At 45.3% G+C, this 17,614-nt stretch overlaps 1 protein-coding gene across 1 annotated transcript in view; it reads left to right on the top strand.

The window, feature by feature from the left end:
• Positions 1–17,614, top strand: part of ATG10 (autophagy related 10) — a 164,910-nt gene that overhangs the window by 5,905 nt on the left and 141,391 nt on the right. Inside the window, exon 2 of the mRNA XM_056539110.1 lies at positions 13,537–13,667. Coding sequence (XP_056395085.1) covers positions 13,548–13,667 — 120 coding nt within the window. The 5' untranslated portion in view covers positions 13,537–13,547. The remainder of the gene's footprint in view (positions 1–13,536; positions 13,668–17,614) is intronic.

The raw sequence follows: 17,614 nt of genomic DNA, 5'->3' as shown, positions 1-17,614 counted from the left end.
GGTGTTTGCCGAACTTTCGTTAAATTGGGACGTAAAAATAAAAAATTCAATTAAATGCTGGTGTTACCCCAAATTTTTCATTTTCACAAGGGGTAATAGGAGAAAAAGCCCCCCAAAATTTGTAACCCCATTTCTTCTGAGCATGGAAATACCACATATGTGGATGTAAAGTGCGCTCTGCGGGCAAACTACAATGCTCAGAAGAGAAGGAGCGCCATTGGGCTTTTGGAGAGAGAATTTGGTTAGAATGGAAGTCGGGGGCCATGTGCGTTTACAAAGCCCCCATGGTGCCAGAACATAGGTCATGCTGGGAGTTGTAGTTTTTCAACAGCTGTAGGCACACTGGTGGGGAACCAATGAGTTAGGAAGCAGATTCTAGCTCAGTGATTCCAACCCGTGTGCCTCCAGCTGCTGCAAAACTACTCCCAGCGTGTACAGACAGTCAGGGATGCTGGGCGTGTAGTCCTGGAATATCTGGCCCTTCAGATTTTGCAGAACTGCAACTCCCAGCATGCCTGGACAGTCTGGGCATGCTAGGAGCTGTAGTTATGCAACAACTGGGGAAGAACAGTTTGGAGACCGCTAAGTAGCGGTCTCCAAACTGTAGCCCTCCAGATGTTGCAAAACTACAACTCCAAGCATGCCCAGTCTGTCCAGGCATGCTGGGAGTTGTAGTTCTGCAACATCTGAATGGCCAAATATTCCAGGACTACACTGCCCAGTATCCCTGACTGTCTGGGCATGGTGGGAATTGTAGTTTTGCAACATCTGGAGGGTTACAGTTTGGAGACCACCATATAGTGGTCTGAAAACTTTGCCACTCCAGATGTTGCAAAACTACAACTCCCAGCATGCCCAGACAGCCTTTGGCCACAGTGAAGATCAGTTAACTGCTGCCGCTTGTCCCATGGCGCCGCTGCTCCATGCTGCTGCCGCCGCTGGTCCGGTCAGCTAGCTATGCTCCCCCCCTCGCCGCATGTGTTCCCCCCCCTGCTCTGCCTGGACTTCGATCAGTGGGCAGAGCGGGGGAAATTAATTTTAACCCCCCTCCCCGCCCCCAACTGCCATTGGTCGGTCGTAGTGACCGACCAATGGAAGGGATAGGAGGAGGTGGCACCACTGCCACCTCGCTCCTATTCTTTAGGATAATTGGAGCTATCTCTGACAGCGTCGATCACTCTTATTTTCCGGGCGATTGGGTCACCAGTGAACCAATTGCCCCGGAATCGCTACAAATCGCTGGTCTGAATTGTCTCAGGACCCCCCTTGGCATAGATATCAGCAGTCATTCCGGTCCAGTCCCTGCCTAATGCACGGCGGGTACTGAAATTCACACGGGCGTACAGGTACGCCCTCCGTCCTTAAGTACCAGGACGCGAGGGTGTACCTGTACGCCCTCCGTCCCCAACAGGTTAAAGGGATACTCTGGTGGAAAACATTAATTTTTTTTTTAAATCAACTGGGGCCACAAAGTTAAAAAGATCTGTAAATTACCGTATTTATCGGGGTATAACACGCACCGGCTTACAACACGCACCTTAGGACCACCCTTGGCATAGATATCAGCAGTCATTCCGGTCCAGTCCCTGCCTAATGCACGGCGGGTACTGAAATTCACACGGGCGTACAGGTACGCCCTCCGTCCTTAAGTACCAGGACGCGAGGGTGTACCTGTACGCCCTCCGTCCCCAACAGGTTAAAGGGATACTCTGGTGGAAAACATAAATTTTTTTTTTAAATCAACTGGGGCCACAAAGTTAAAAAGATCTGTAAATTACCGTATTTATCGGGGTATAACACGCACCGGCTTACAACACGCACCTTCATTTTTCCATGGAAATTTTGGTAAAAAAGTTATTTTTACCAAAATATCCTTGAAAAAATGAGGGTGCGTGTTCAGGCGTGCCTCGATAAACTGTTTCTGGCGGCTTCTGCAGTTCAATGATTTAAAGCAAGCACTTTAAATCATTGACGTACAGTGGCTTGCTGCTCTATTCCCTCCCTGTCCCCGGTTTTATAGTTAAATATCCCGCCGCCGCCACGGCACAATTCCCTCCCTGTCCCCGGTTTTATAGTTAAATATCCCGCCGCCGCTGCTGCCTGATTCCCTCCCCGACCCCGGTTTACAGTTACATGTGCCCTGGAGACTGCAGTCCTTCATGCTCCGGCGGTCTCCTGATCTGTCACTGTGCGCTGCGCACTGACTGACGAGTGACATCGTGTTGAGGACGTCACTCATCGTTACGCAGCGCACAGTGACAGATCAGGAGACCGCCGGAGCATGAAGGACTGCAGTCCCCAGGGCACATGTAACTGTAAACCGGGGTCGGGGAGGGAATTGGGCAGTGGCGGCTGCGGGATATTTAACTATAAAACGGGGACGGGGAGGGAATTGGGCTGTGGTGGCAGCGGCGGGATATTTTAACTATAAAACCGGGGACGGGGAGGGAATTGGGCAGTGGCGGCGGCGGGACATATAACTATAAAACCGGGGACGGGATCGGGCAGTGGCGGCGGCGGCGGGACATATAACTATAAAACCGGGGACGGGGAGGGAATCGGGCAGTGGCAGTGGGACTCTGGCCAGGCAGAAGCTGCTGCAGTTCAATGATTTAATGTGCCCGCTTTAAATCGTTGAACTACAGCGTCTTTTGCGTGGTCACAAACAGTCTATCAGCGTATAACACGCAGATAGACTTTAGGCTAAAAATATTTGCATAAAAAATGCGTGTTATATGCCGATAAATACTGTACTTCTATTTAAAAATCTTAAGCCTTCCAGTACTTATCAGCTGCTGTATGCTACAGAGGAAACAGGAGAGCTTTGTTATGGGGATTTGCTCCTACTCTGAACAGTTCCTGACATGGACAGATGTGTCAACAGAGAGCACTGTGGTCAGACAAATCTGTTTAAAGGGGTACTCCACTGGAAAAAAAATGTTTTAAATCAACTGGTGCCAGAAAGTTAAACAGATTTGTAAATTACTTCTATTCAAAAATCTTAATCCTTCCAGTACTTTTCAGCTGCTGTTATGATCCACAGGAACTGTGCAGAGTAGGAGCAAATCCCTATAGAAAACCAGTTCCTAAAATGGACAGAGGTGTCAGCAGAGAGCACTGTGGTCAGGCAGAAATGAAATTCAAAAAGAAAAGAACTTCCTGTTCATCATAACAGCAGCTGATAAGTACTGGAAGGATTAAGATTTTTTAATAGAAGTAATTTACAAATCTGTTTAACTTTCTGGCACCAGTTGATTTAAAAATAATAATAATAATGTTTTCCAGTGGAGTACCCCTTTATCTTTCTGGCATCAGTTGATTTAAAAAAAAAAAAAAAGTGTTTTCCACCAGAGTACCCCTTTAAGGCTGGAGTGAGGTGGAGATGTTGACTGCGACACAGGTGGTGCAGCCAAAGATCATGATGTCTTCATTGTAATGAAAGAGAACATGGTCATGTTGCAATACATACGTTTCTGTGACCCAGCAGATTCCAGAAACCCACTTGGAATGACTTTCTGGCTGCAGTCACGACATCTTGCATGCTGCCTTTCCACCGCATTCACCTATATTATTTGTAATATAGGCATGTGACCCAGCGATCTTTGGCTATGCTACCTGTGTGGCATTGTGTAAGGCAGCAGGTGTTCCGAATCCACAAATCCTCATCAAATAAATAATAAAAATGTATATAGAAAATGGAATATTTGTAGTAGTTCTGTGTTATTACTGACGCCATCCTGTGTAGAAATGCTGTAATGGGTGGAGCGCACTGTTTAGCATTATGTGACCATCTGATCACAAAGAAATGACCTAAACCCACAAATATGTTGAGGCTCGGTATCCTCATCTCATCCCAGCTGTTTGTTTAGGCAGTTCTAAGTAATATCTCCTGTTGTGTCTGAATATGGGCATGTTCACATGTGTCCGATTTGTTTCATATGTTTCTGTGACTGTCATCTGAACAGGGTTTTCAGAAATCCTTGCAAATGCTGCAGTAACAAACCCACACAGATGTATAGGACAGATTTTTTTGTAGTATAAATTTCTGCAACTAATGTGTCCTATAGGAGTAAAAATCCCAGCAGCCAGATATTATACACTGCTCAAAAAAATAAAGGGAACACTTAAACAACACACTGTAACTCCACGTCAATCACACTTCTGTGAAATCACACTGTCCACTCAGGAAGCAGCACTGATTGACAATCCATTTCACATGCTGTTGTGCAAATGGAACAGACAACAGGTAGAAATTATAGGCAATTAGGAGTGGTTCTGCAGGTGGTGACCACAGACCACTTCTCAGTTCCTATGCTTCCTGGCTGATGTTTTGGTTACTTTTGAATGCTGGTGGTGCTTTCACTCTAGTGGTAGCATGAGACAGAGTCTACAACCCATACAAGTGGCTCAGGTAGTGCAGCTCATCCAGGATGGCAAATCAATGCAAGCTGGGGCAAGAAGGTTTGCTGTGCCTGTCAGCATAGTGTCCAGAGCATGGAGGCGCTACCAGGAGACAGGCCAGTACATCAGGAGACGTGGAGGAGGCCGTAGGAGGGCAACAACCCAGCAGCAGGACCACTACCTCCGCCTTTGTGCAAGGAGGAGCACTGCCAGAGCCCTGCAAAATGACCTCCAGCAGGTCACAAATGTGCATGTGTCCACTCCAATAGTCAGAAACAGACTTCATGAGGGTGGTATGAGGGCCCGACATCCACAGGTGGGGGTTGTGCTTACAGCCCAACACCGTGCAGGACGTTTGGCATTTGCCAGATAACACCAAGATTGGCAAATTCGCCACTGGCGCCCTGCGCTCTTTACAGATGAAAGCAGGTTCACACTGAGCACATGTGACAGGCGTGACAGAGTCTGGAGACGCCATGGAGAACATTCTGCTGCCTGCAACATCCTCTAGCATGACCGGTTTGGTGGTGGGTCAGTAATGGTGTGGGGTAGCATTTCTTTTGGGGGGCCGCACAGCCCTCCATGTGCTTGCCAGAGGTAGCCTGACTGCCATTTGGTACCGAGATGAGATCCTCAGACCCCTTGTGAGACCACATGCTGGTGGGGTTGGCCCTGGGTTCCTCCTAATACAAGACAATGCTAGACCTCATGTGGCTGAAGTGTGTCAGTAGTTCCTGCAAGAGGAAGGCATTGATGCTATGGACTGATCCGCCCTTTCCCCAGACCTGAATCCGTTTAAGCACATCTGGGACATCATGTCTCGCTCCATCCACCAACGCCACGTTGCAGCACAGACTGTCCAGGAGTTGGCGGATGCTTTAGTCCAGGACTGGGAGTACATCCCTCAGGAGACCATCTGCCACCTCATCAGGAGAATGCCCAGGCATTGTAAGGAGGTCATACGGGCACGTGGAGGCCACACACACTGCTGAGCCTCATTTTGACTTGTTTTAAGGACATTACATCAAAGTTGGATCAGCCTGTAGTGCGGTTTTCCACTTTGATTTTGAGTGTGACTCCATATCCAGACCTCCATGGGTTGATAAATTTGATTTCCATTGATAATTTTTGAGTGATTTTGTTGTCAGCACATTCAACTATGTAAAGACAAAAGTATTTCATACGATTAGTTCATTCATTCAGATCTAGGATGTGTTATCTTAGTGTTCCCTTTATCTTTTTTGAGCAATGTATTTGAGTGATTGAATAGAATGTGAAATTTACTAGTTGCACACAGACTACTACAGACTAATGCTCGCACTACAGTTTTTAGGGCCTGCTAATCTCCACATACAGAGATCCACTCCATCACATGAGCTATTTGTTGGGGGTCTTACCAATCTACTGTGCTGATAATAAAGGGGTTAACTGTGATGAGAAAACCCCTAAAGATATCCCCGTTTTAGATTTCTGCCCTTAAAGGGGTTCTCTGCCCCTAGACATCTTATCCCCTATCCAAAGGATAGGGGATAAGATGTCTGATCACAGGGATCCCACCGCTGGGGACCCACGAGATCTCTGCTGTAACAACCTACACATCTGGTGCATGGAGTGAACTTCGCTCCGTGCTGGATGACTAGCGATGCCAGGCGGAGGCTCATGACGGCATGGCCCCCGCGATCAGACATGTCTAGGGGCTGAGTACCCCCTTAAGGCTATGTTCACATGGAAGAATGTCCGCACGGAAAATCTCTGTGCGTACATACCACCAACATACTATAATGGGACATGCGCACTACAGATTTTCCGCAGCAGAATTCCACTTGCAGCAGAGTCTCATTGCTGTCAATGAGATTTCGATGCACAGTGCACACTATGGATTTTCAGCAGCGGAGCTTTCTGCCACTGAAATTCACCTGCTGAAAGAAGAAACATCTTCATTCTTTTGGCGGAATATTGAACGGAATGCATTGCTGGCTATGGGGAGTGGCAGTGCCATCGGGATCTCCATCCAGATACACTGTAGTTGAATATCTGCAGTGTGGCTCCTCTATTTTATTATTTGGTCCTAGTGGGATATAGTCTCCTGAGCACTATACAGTTCAGGGGTGTCAGATACTCACTACTAACTGAAAGGGGGTTGTAGTTAAAGTGGTATTCCGGCTTTATACATCTTATCCCCTATCCAAAGGATAGGGGATAAGATGTATGATCGCCGGGGTCCTGCCGCTGGGGACCTCCGCGCTCTCGGTGCAGCCCCTGGCATTCTGTGCTGGGGGGCTGCCACCGAGGCAGGGAGGTCCCCAGCGGCAGGACCCCTGCAGGGATGTGACGTCACGGTCACACCCCCTAGTGATGTCACGCCATGCCCCCTCCATTCATGTCTACGGGAAGGGGCCGTCATGCCCCCTCCCATAGACATGAATGGAGGGGGCGTGATGTGACGTCACTAGGGCGTTGCCGTGAGGTCACGAGCCTCTAGCACTCCAACACTGCACCCGACAATCTAAACCAGGGGTCTGCAACCTTTAAGACAAAAAGAGCCACTTGGACCCGTTTCCAAAGAAAAGAAAAAAACTGGGAGCCGCAAAACCATTGCGACATTTAAAACAAATATAACACTGCATATATTGTTTCTTACCTTAATGCTATATATACAGGATCGTGCAGTCAGCTGTCAATCTGAAGAAAAAAAGGACTTTCACTTAACAATGTAAAATATATTTTATCGCTGGGGTGGGCTTTTTTTGGGCCCAGGCCTGGGGTTGGCTTTTTTGGGGCCCAGGCCTGGGGTTGGCTTTTTTGGGGCCCAGGCCTGGAGTGGGCTTTTTTGGGGCCCAGGCCTGGGGTGGGCTGGGGAGAGGGGGGTTGATGCTGCCGTGGGGTGAGGGGTCAACACTACCGCTGCCATGGGGTGAGGGGTAACTTAACCCCTCACCCCATGGCAGCGGCAGCGTTAACCTCTCACCCCGCGGCAGCAATAACGCTGCCGCTGCCATGGGGTGAGGGGTTAAGTTACCCCTCACCCCATGGCAGCGGTAGCGTTAACCCCTCACCCCGCGGCAGCATTAACGCTGCCGTGGGGTGAGGGGTTAACACCCCGCTGTCAAGTGAGTAATATGCTTTACATACTCACCAGCTCCTCGTGTGGTGTCTTCCTCTCCCGGCGGTGCTCCTCGACTGAGGCGCAGGCCGGCGACGTCACTGTCATGTGACGTTACATTGTCACATGACAGTGAGGATCTGCGCGGCCCCGGAAGAAGAGACTCCGCTCTGATGGCACCAGGGCAGGTAAGTAAACCGACGACGCCGTGACAGATCATTCCGGGACACTGCATTGTCCCGGATTGAGGGTGACCGGGACAGACTCGCGGAGCCGCGCAAAGGAATAAAAGAGCCCCGGGTTGCCGGCCCCTGCTCTAAACGAACGTCGGGTGCAGCAGGGAAACGCCGGGTGCAGCAGGGAGATTGCAAAGAGACATCTTAATACCTATCCTTTGGATAGCGGATAAGATGTCTAGGGGCGGAGTACCCCTTTAAGGCTATGTTCACACGGTAGAATGTCCGCACGGACATCGGGTGTGGTGTGACATCACTAGGGGGCATAGTCGTGACGTCACGCCCCCCTCCTCGGAAGCAACCTCCGGCACAGAATAGGGGATAGGGTATAAGATGTATAAAGCTGGAATACCCCTTTAAGTGGTAAAGCTTCATTGGGATTTACATCTTACAAATTTCCTGGAAAATGTGCTTCTATTCTCTTTTATTCCTGAATGACAGGTCAGTTTCTTTAATCTGATGATGCTATATACCATACATTTTCAGTGCTAGCAGTATTTGAAGGATGTACTGTATATTACAGCTAATTTCCTACTGCAATAGCTGGGGTAAAATATTGCTCTAGTTCCAGATGTTTAACCCCCTACAGTCACCCCTATCAACCACAAAATCTGTGAAGTTAGGCAGTGGATGGGGGCACTATATGTCTCCCCAATGGAACTCCATGATGTAAATAAATAAAAAGCAATAAATAAAACAATAATAACAGTAAATAAGAAACAATGTCATTTTTTTTTTGTTACTCCCTTCAAAAAATAAATGAAGTTAAAGGGGTATTCCAGGAAGAAACTTTTTATATATCAACTGGCTCCACAAAGTTAAACAGATTTGTAAATGACTTCTATTAAAAAATCGTAATCCTTTCAGTACTTATGAGCTGCTGAAGTTGAGTTGTTCTTTTCTGTCTAACTGCTCTCTGATGACAGCTGTCTTGGGAACTGTCCAGAGTAGAACCTAATCCCCATAGCAAACCTCTTCTACTCTGTGCAGTTCCCGAGACAAGCAGAGATGTCAGCAGAGAGCACTGTTGTCAGACAGAAAAGAACAACTCAACTTCAGCAGCTGATAATTATTGGAAGGATTAAGATTTTTTAATAGAAGTAATTTACAATTTTTTTTTTACTTTCTGGAGCCAGTAGATATATATATATATATATATATATATATATATATATATATATATATATGTAAATACGTTTTTTTTCCTGGAATACCCCTTTAATCCATAGGTCCTGTGTACCTAAAAAAAAGTGCTACATTGTATCCCTAAAAAAACAAGCTCTACAGTTACTTTAGCAGTAAAAAATAAAAATACAGTTCTAAAAATCTGACCTTTTTAAAAGGAAACAGAGAGATGGATCAAGCTCACTTACCTGCACATACAGGTGGTCAGTGCGGGTGATCCAGAGTAAAACCTGTGTATTCCTTACCCAATCTGTTCTGCTGATCCCAAGATATAGCACAATCTTGCAATATGCAAATTAACTGTAAACTGCACTGGAGGCGGGTTTGAAGACTATCTGCACCTCTGACGCGGTCTCTTGGGTGACCAGTTAGTATAGTGAGGGTCTATTCATACATGGGGGGGTTGTTGTAATGTTTTTGAACTTCCTGGTTTTTGGGATATTTTATAGAAATGATAGATTTGTGCATCACAGTAAGTTCTTAAAAATTGCATACACACATTTTGTGCTGCAATATTTTTGCTACGGTGAGAGCCAGCTTTCCTGTATTAAGATGATGCATCGCCTGCTTTGGTGGCAGGATTACGCTATTTGACAAAGGACCAGAGCTCTGCAGTCTCTATACTGTATGCTGACTCTGCAGATCAGTCATAGAACTGCAAAGTCATGGCGTTCAGAACGCTGGAGTGAGCCCATAAAGCAAGAAACTATGATCAACTGAATTTTAGCATCTCACGCTTAGGATTATTACTATTGCTATTGCTAGCTATTGGTAATTGATCGGGTTTTGTGACTTTTAAGTGAGTTTTTGTGAGTTTTCGTGCCCTTCTAGCATAGTTACTGGCCTTGTTAATGAAATGGAACATGAAACTATTCGAAATGTCACATTAATCTTTCCTTGTCCTCTGGGTTTAGGCCCATGACCAATAATATTAAAGTGTTGCTGTTTCCATTGAAAGAAATTGTGTTTTGTGACAGCCTTAGTGCTTGTTCTCTGGAGCAACACTGTGTGAAGGCACCTCTGGGAATATCATTCATAAAACCCTATGACTGCGTGGCGCTCATGTTTAGGTAAACTGCACTGCAGGCATTACATTAGGTCAGTGTTTCCCAACCAGGGTGCCTCCAGCTGTTGCAAAACTACAATTCCCAGCATGCCCGGACAGCCTTCGGCTGTCCGGGCATGCTGGGAATTGTAGTTTTGCAACAGCTGGAGGCACCCTGGTTGGGAAACACTGCATTAGGTTGTAACATGAGATACTGTGCACAACCCCAGTGCAAAATCTCATGGAATCAGAATGACCCAGTTGTCTATAACATAAGCAGAGATAGTTGGGGTTGTAGTTATGGGTGCTATCTTAGATACTGTTTTGTAGACACATAAGACTGCACCAAATGAAAATATTCTACTTATGATCTATACTTGGACATTAAGTTGGACAATTCTGGCTCCTCGCTTCTACTCTGTATTACTTATCCTATTGTGCCGGGCGCTGCTTTCGAGACGGGGACGTGATGTCATGGTCACGCCCCCTCGTGAAGTCATGCTGCGCCCCCTCCCACAGACATGCATGGAGGGGGCGTGACTGTGATGTCACGTCCCCGCCTCGGAAACAGCGCCTGGCACAGAATGGGGCTGCACCGAAATCGCGGGGGTTCCCAGCAGCGGGACCCCTGCGATCATGCATCTTATCCCCTATCTTTTGGATAGGGGATAAGATGTATAAACCCGGAATACCACTTTAACTAAAAATAGAAGGGTCGGCACTAAAATTCAATGATCATTCTTTCCCTGGATACCATCTGCTAGGGAAGAGATAGCACACATAACATAGTCAGTCCTACCGAAATCAGTGGGCACCTTAAAGGTGCCTATATACTGTAGACAACAGTTGGCCTCCTGACTCACCCCTGTCAAATGATGAGAAGGGAAGGGTCAGCCATGTTGAATTTCAACTGCCTGACCCTATTGTTTGGGGAGACATAAGCTGCTTCCAGCAATGTCTGACTATGGCTTACCCCTCCTCTCTCAATAGAGGACATAGCTATGCCTTACATTCTAATGTATAAGGGATTGGGAGAGATAGCAGTCTGCCGAACAATCGTTCAGCCTACAGTTATTGAAAGGCTGTCGGGGTATGCTGGGAGTTGAATCTTTGCAACAGCTGCAGGCACCCTGGTATGAAAACACTGGTCTAGGCAAACAGAGAAAATGGTGCACATTTTGAAGCAGATCCACCCCTGCCCATAGCAGGTATAGATTTTGTTTACAGACTTTAGAGCAGTTTAAAATGTGCCCATCATCCGTAACAAGGCTTCCACAAATGATGTGTGATTTATAATTTTGATGTTTTCTTTTGTGGAAGAGATGGGGCCATTGTTAACCCTACAAGACTATAGCTACAGCCTTGGGTGCGGCTAAGGAGAGTAGGATAAGGCAGGGGAATATGTCTGACATTGTTAGCAGCTAGAAGCAAATATGCCATATGTATTCTGTTGATGATAAAAACTTACCATCTGTCCACTGAATATGGAAATGGGGGTCCATAGAGCCCCTAGTAAAATGGAACAATGGTTAAGTATGACTGCTGCCATTCTTATGATTAATGGAGGTCCATGGATGGTTGGACCATCAAATAGACACTTACCACCAATCCTGTGGATAGGTAATAAGTCAGTCTATCCCAACCAGGGTGCCTCCAGCTGTGTCAAAACTAAAACTCCTGAAGAGCACCTGAAAGCTGAACTAATTTATGCAGGCTAAAGTCAGCAACCGCCGAGCCGAGAAGTTTGTGACGAATCGAATCAGTGTAACTTTGCTCATCTCTAGTTGCAATCTATGTTTCATAGACACATACATCAGGAGCATTTCCCAACACAGGCTCCAAGTACATACAAAAACTGTGTAAATCCAGTAAATCAGTAAATCCAGTAATCCCCAATTCTGATAACTCCAGGATTATCTGCGTTGTCTGTATCTCTAAGAATGTGCTGAAGATCATCCGATTATTAAAGAGAATGGCCAAAGTAATCTAATTAAGTGAAAAACAAAGGGAATATTAGTTATGTCCAGCGCTCCCTGAGCTCTTTTCAATGTGAGGTGTACTTTAAAAATCTCAGAAAGATTTTCTCAGCCTCAAAAGCTTAAACTTGTAGCCTTTTGGACTTTAAGGGATCTGCTGAAGACATGATAAGGTAATTGACTTTGTATCGCAATCGCAATGTGACCGTGTTTGACTGCTGGGTATAAGTAGTTAACTTCTGGAAGTTAACGCAACTACTTCATCCTGTGTGACCTGCTTCACATTGTTATCTGTATTAATATGTTGATTGCTCAATTTATAGAATTAATCTGTTCCAGAGCCGGCATTGAAAAGTGCTCAATAGGAATAAGTGATTCTGTAATGTTCAGGGAATATAAGATCTGCATATGCAAGAAAACTATCTTTCTAGTACCAACTTTAAGCAGCTAACCTGTTAGTCAGGGGTAGGAAATATCCAGCCTGTGGGCCAGGGTTTCTGCAGCATATCAGTGGGAAAGATAGTGACTGGACACCCTAGGACACCTGTTACATAGCACCACCACAGGTGTCCTAGGATGTGAAGTCCCTATGCCACAGACAGTGTCATGCCTGCGGCCACTAGAGGCCGAGAACATCTCTTTCTCCAAGGTGCGCACAATGGGGGAGATTTATCAAAACCTGTGCAGAGGGGAAGTTGACCAGTTGCCAATAGCAACCAATCAGATCGCCTCTTTCATTTTTAAAAAGGCCTCCGAAAAATGAAAGAAGTGATCTGATTGGTTGGTGTGGGCAACTGGTCAACTTTTCCTCGGCACAGGTTTTGATAAATCTCGCTCAGTGAGTGGTGTCATTGTGTGTGTGTCCCAAAGGTAGAGATGCTCTTGGTTTCTAGTGGCTGTAGGAAGAAGCTGCCTGTGGCCTAGAAGCAGGAGAAGACATTGACTGCGAGGGAGTTGAGAAGGTGAGTATGTCCTATATACAGAGGGCAAACTACCTTCAGGGGAGGTCCTACCTTTAGGGGGAATGCTACATATAGGGGGTTGGGCAAAATACCTACAGGAGCAAGCCCAACAGTTACTAAAAATGTATGCCAATGTTTATGCCCTTAATAACATTACAGATATGTACAGGAGATTGGTCATATATAAATTACACGAATGTACAGTCACATGGACCAGAGGCATAATCTTCTAAACTAGCTTTACTATTAGAGGTAGAGGTCTTTTTGAGTTACAGGTCTATTCCATGAATAGTACATTATTGGTTTCGTGTGATTTTGACTTTCAGTACTAGAAAATGATCAATGAAAATGTCCAATGTACTTACATTCAGGTATTTTCCTATGTGCTCCTTGAGCGAGAGACATTTTTCTTTTAGTCAGTGTAATTTTGTAATCATGTCAATTTTGTAAGGAACGACTCCAGATGTTGTCATTTCTAAAGTCAGACATAACAAAATCCATATTATAAAGATTTTTGTGGGTTCAACAAAAAAGAATCAAAACTTTAAAATGTTTTCTAACCAGAATACACAAACTCTAGAACCTAAACTTTATTTCCGTTATCTGTTTTCTCTTCTGGTGCATATAGGTTTCTATGAAATGGATTCTGAAAGCAGGAGTAACTTTTTCCTGGGAGAAGAGAAATTTAAATATTTCTGCTTGGAATTTTTGAAACACTCTCAAGCTATTGTGGATGGCTGGGAATGGAAAAATGTTCAGGTAATGTCAGTCTTAGTCACTGTTAGACACAATTCAATTACACATGTATCCTAGAATTACGTATTCAAATAATCAGTGAAACAACTATATAAAATTGAATTTATTTTTAACACAACCTCATGTAGAAGATAGAAACCCTCTCGGCATTACTAGGTATGACCACTCCTGGTATGCACTTCCGCTGTGTACAATACTACTTGTGCAGTCCCATAGAATGTTACACTCCTTCGGTGCTCAAAAATACTTCCAAGCGATAAGTACATGCAATGATACAATATAAAGGAGCACTCACCTGTATCTTTATCACACATCTGTATTCCATCATAGGATACTACAAATAGGGGAGCGGACAGGTGCAGCAGGGTGGAGGGAGTGTTGGACAACAGACAGTGTCGCTCACGTAGCGCTTCGTCAGGCCCCAGGGGCCTGACGAAGCGCTACGTGCGCGACACGGTCTGTTGCCCGACACTCCTTGTCTGCACCCCTATTTGTTGTACCCTATGTTGCTATAAAGAAGTTTGCTGTTTGATAAAGTTACCTGGTGAGTGCTTATTGCTTTATATCCTATCATTGGAATTTATTTTCTTTTTAGATTTTTGTTTGTGGAGCTGCTCAATGAGTAACAGCTGCTGTATATACAATACATTCGTAAATTTTTAGACCCTTTCACTTTTTTCACATTGTTATGATGCAGACTTGTGCTAAAATAAGAAAAATCAGTTTTTTCCCCATCGTTCTGCCCAAATTGACAAGGTGTAAACAGAATTTTAGAAATTATTGTTAATTTATTAAAAAGGAAAAACTAAACTTGTATTTGGACATAAGTATTCAGACCCTTTGCTATGACACTCGAAATTTAGCCCCGAGGGCCTTCCATTTCTCTTGTTCATCTCTGAGATGTTTCTACACCTTAACTGGAATCACCTGTGGTAAATTCAATTTATTGGAAAGTTTTTGGTCTCACAGCTGACAATGCATTTGAGAGCAAAAACCGAGCCATGAGGCGGCAAAGAACTGCATATAGAGCTCAGAAACAGGATTGTGGGGAGCCACATATTCAAGGAAGGGTACATAAATGTCTGTTGCACTGAAAGTTCCCTAGAGTGCAGTGGCTCCCATGATTCTCAAAAAGAAACTGGGAACAAGTAGGACTCTTACTTTAACTGGCCATCCCAAAAACTAAGTAATTGGGGAAAGGGCCTTGGTAAGAGAGGGGACCAAGAACCTGAAGCACCCGTCCAGCAAAACCCCGCCAAAACCCCTGATTGATTACATGAGGAGGTTTGTTACAGTGTGTCTCCCCAGTAGTAATGGGATTACATGAGGAGGGGGTTTGTTACAGTTTGTCTCCCTAGTAGTAAGGAGATGACATGAGAAGAAGGTTTGTTACAGTGTGTAACCCCAGTAGTTAGGTGATCACATGAGGGGGAGGTTTGTTACAGTGTGTCACCCCAATAGTAAGAAGATTATACTAGTAGGGGATTGTTACAGTGTGTCACCCCAGTAGTAAGGTAATTACATGAGGAGGAGGCTGTTACAGGGTGTTACCCCAGTAGTAAGGAAGGATAAAGGGGTGGGGCCATAGGGTGGGGTAAAGGGGCGGCAAAATGAGCTTTTGCCTAGGGTGGCAAAAATCCTTGCCGCAGGCCTGGACACATCTGTCTGAAGTTTGCAACAAAAAGAATTAAAGGACTTTTAGACTGTGAGAAACAGGATTCTTTGGTCTGATAAAACCAACATAATATTTTTTGGCCTCACTTCTAAGCACAATGTTTGGAGTAAATCAGACGCTGCGTATCACCTACCCAATACTATTCCTACAATGAAGCATGGTAGGGATTGTGTTTTCTAGCACAGAGATATTTTCAAAGACGTATTCCAGGATTTTTTTTCTTCAGCCTTTGAGCCCATGATGCCAAATTATGATACTGTGTAATAAGCTTCTATTACCTTGAGTCTTTTTGTCCTGTTTTCATACACAGGACCCACACCTGGAAGTTCTGTAGTGCAAGTCTTTTTATTCTACTGTTGTCTCTGACCGTTCCTACCATGCCATGCAGACAGTGACCATATGTCATAAGTCATATGGTCTTTAGGGAGCGTAACTTAGCTGCAGTTTGCGGATAGCAGGGTGGAAGGGATTTACTAAAGTAGTGCCGCAACATAAAAAATGCGAAAAACGGGTCTGAAGACTGTCCAATTGCATTGTGACACGGGGTCTTAGTGTTTCTGTCTAGAATTCTAAAAATGATTGTTTACTTCTCTAAGTTCCTCCAATATTTTGTCTCTTTTGCAAATCTCTTGTTAGGTTGAGCATTTACATGGAAATTGCATACAAAAATTAAGGAGTTAATTAGTTTTTGTAGGCCTTTTCGGAGGTTGAGATGGACCGGTTTCAATTAACCACACCTTAGATAAGTGAGCTCTGTGCTCTCTCCTGTCTGATGGCACTCCTCTGTGCTCTCTCCTGTATGATAGTACTCCTCTGTGCTCTTTAGTGTCTGATAGCACTCCTCTTTGCTCTCTCCTGTATGATAGTACTCCTCTGTGCTCTCTTCTGTCTGATAGGGCTTCTATGTGCTCTCTTCTGTCTGATAGTACTCCTCTGTGCTTTCTCCTGTCTGATAGCACTCCTCTGTGCTCTCTCCTGTCTGATAGCACTCGTCTGTGCTCTCTCCTGTCTGATAGTACTCCTCTATTCTCTCTCCTGTCTGTGCTCTCTCCTGTCTGATGTTTCAATGAGTTTCTTAACATGAGGAGTAGGGATGAGCGGATCGAATCTGATGAATCCGAATTCGTTACGAATTTAAGGAAAAATTAGATTCGCAACAAATGCGAATATCGCTGCTATTCAATAGCACAAATCGCTTCTTGACATGGGGCAAGGAATCCTGGGAAGGCAGGTAGGTGGGATGACCCTTAATCACATTACATCAGACATCACATCAGCAACCAGCCACTCCTGTGATGTCACAGCCCTATATAATCGGCAGCCATCTTGTGGCCAGTCACTTCAGCCTTTTATTGCAGAGAGAAAGAGAGGGACAGACAGCAGTGTGTGTTGCACAGAAAAGCATGTTTACAGCAGCGATTCACCTCCCAGTCACATCAGCGTTCTATTGCAGAGAGGCGCAGAGAGCAGTGTGTTGCACAGAAAATCATTTTTACAGCAGTGATTCACCTCAAGCCCAAATCCAGCCTAGAAGCACTGATAAAGAAGGGAGTGAGATTGAGAGAGTGCAATTTTGGGTGTAGTACACAGCGACTGTGTGCTGCAGCACTGGTGTGTACAGCAACTGAAAAGCTAATAGTAGCCAGCCAGTTAGGGTGAGCAGAGCACTAAAAGCATATTGTCCTCTATTAAGTGTAACCTGTACATACATCTAAGTGGTGTACCATTTTGTTCCTGTTAGTCTTAAGGGCCTAGATACTGTGAAAGGCCAGACAAAATTACACACCTACTGGTGTTGTAGACAAATACTGTTTTAAGCGTACTGGAGCGCATTGTCCTCCCATCATAAGTGCATACCACATTGGTACATCTAAGTGGTGTACCATTTTGTTCCTGTTAAAGTCTTAAGGGCCTAGATACTGTGAAAGGCCAACCAAAAGTACACACCTGCTGGTGTTGTAGACAACTACTGTTTTAAGCGTAGTGGAGCGTATTGTACTCCCCTCATCTACGCACTAAGTATGTCAGGCAGAGAAGTGCCAGGACGTACACAGAGGAGTGGCAGAGGCCTAAATTCATCAGACAGAGGTCACAGCAGACTAGGGGCGAGTGGCAGCAGGAGTTGCAGCGAGAGGCCCGAGCTCCCGGTATCAGCCAGCGGGCGTGTCTCAACCAGCAACCCATCTGCCGTCATAGATTGGTTGACACGGTCACCCACTTTATCACAAGTGACATCTGACACCCCCAGTCAACAGTCGGTGGGTTCCTCAGACAC

Source organism: Hyla sarda, chromosome 1, assembly GCF_029499605.1.
Source record: "Hyla sarda isolate aHylSar1 chromosome 1, aHylSar1.hap1, whole genome shotgun sequence".
NCBI lineage: Eukaryota > Metazoa > Chordata > Amphibia > Anura > Hylidae > Hyla > Hyla sarda.
The sequence above is the reverse complement of the archived record's forward strand: the minus strand, read 5'-3'. Positions and strand labels throughout refer to the sequence as shown.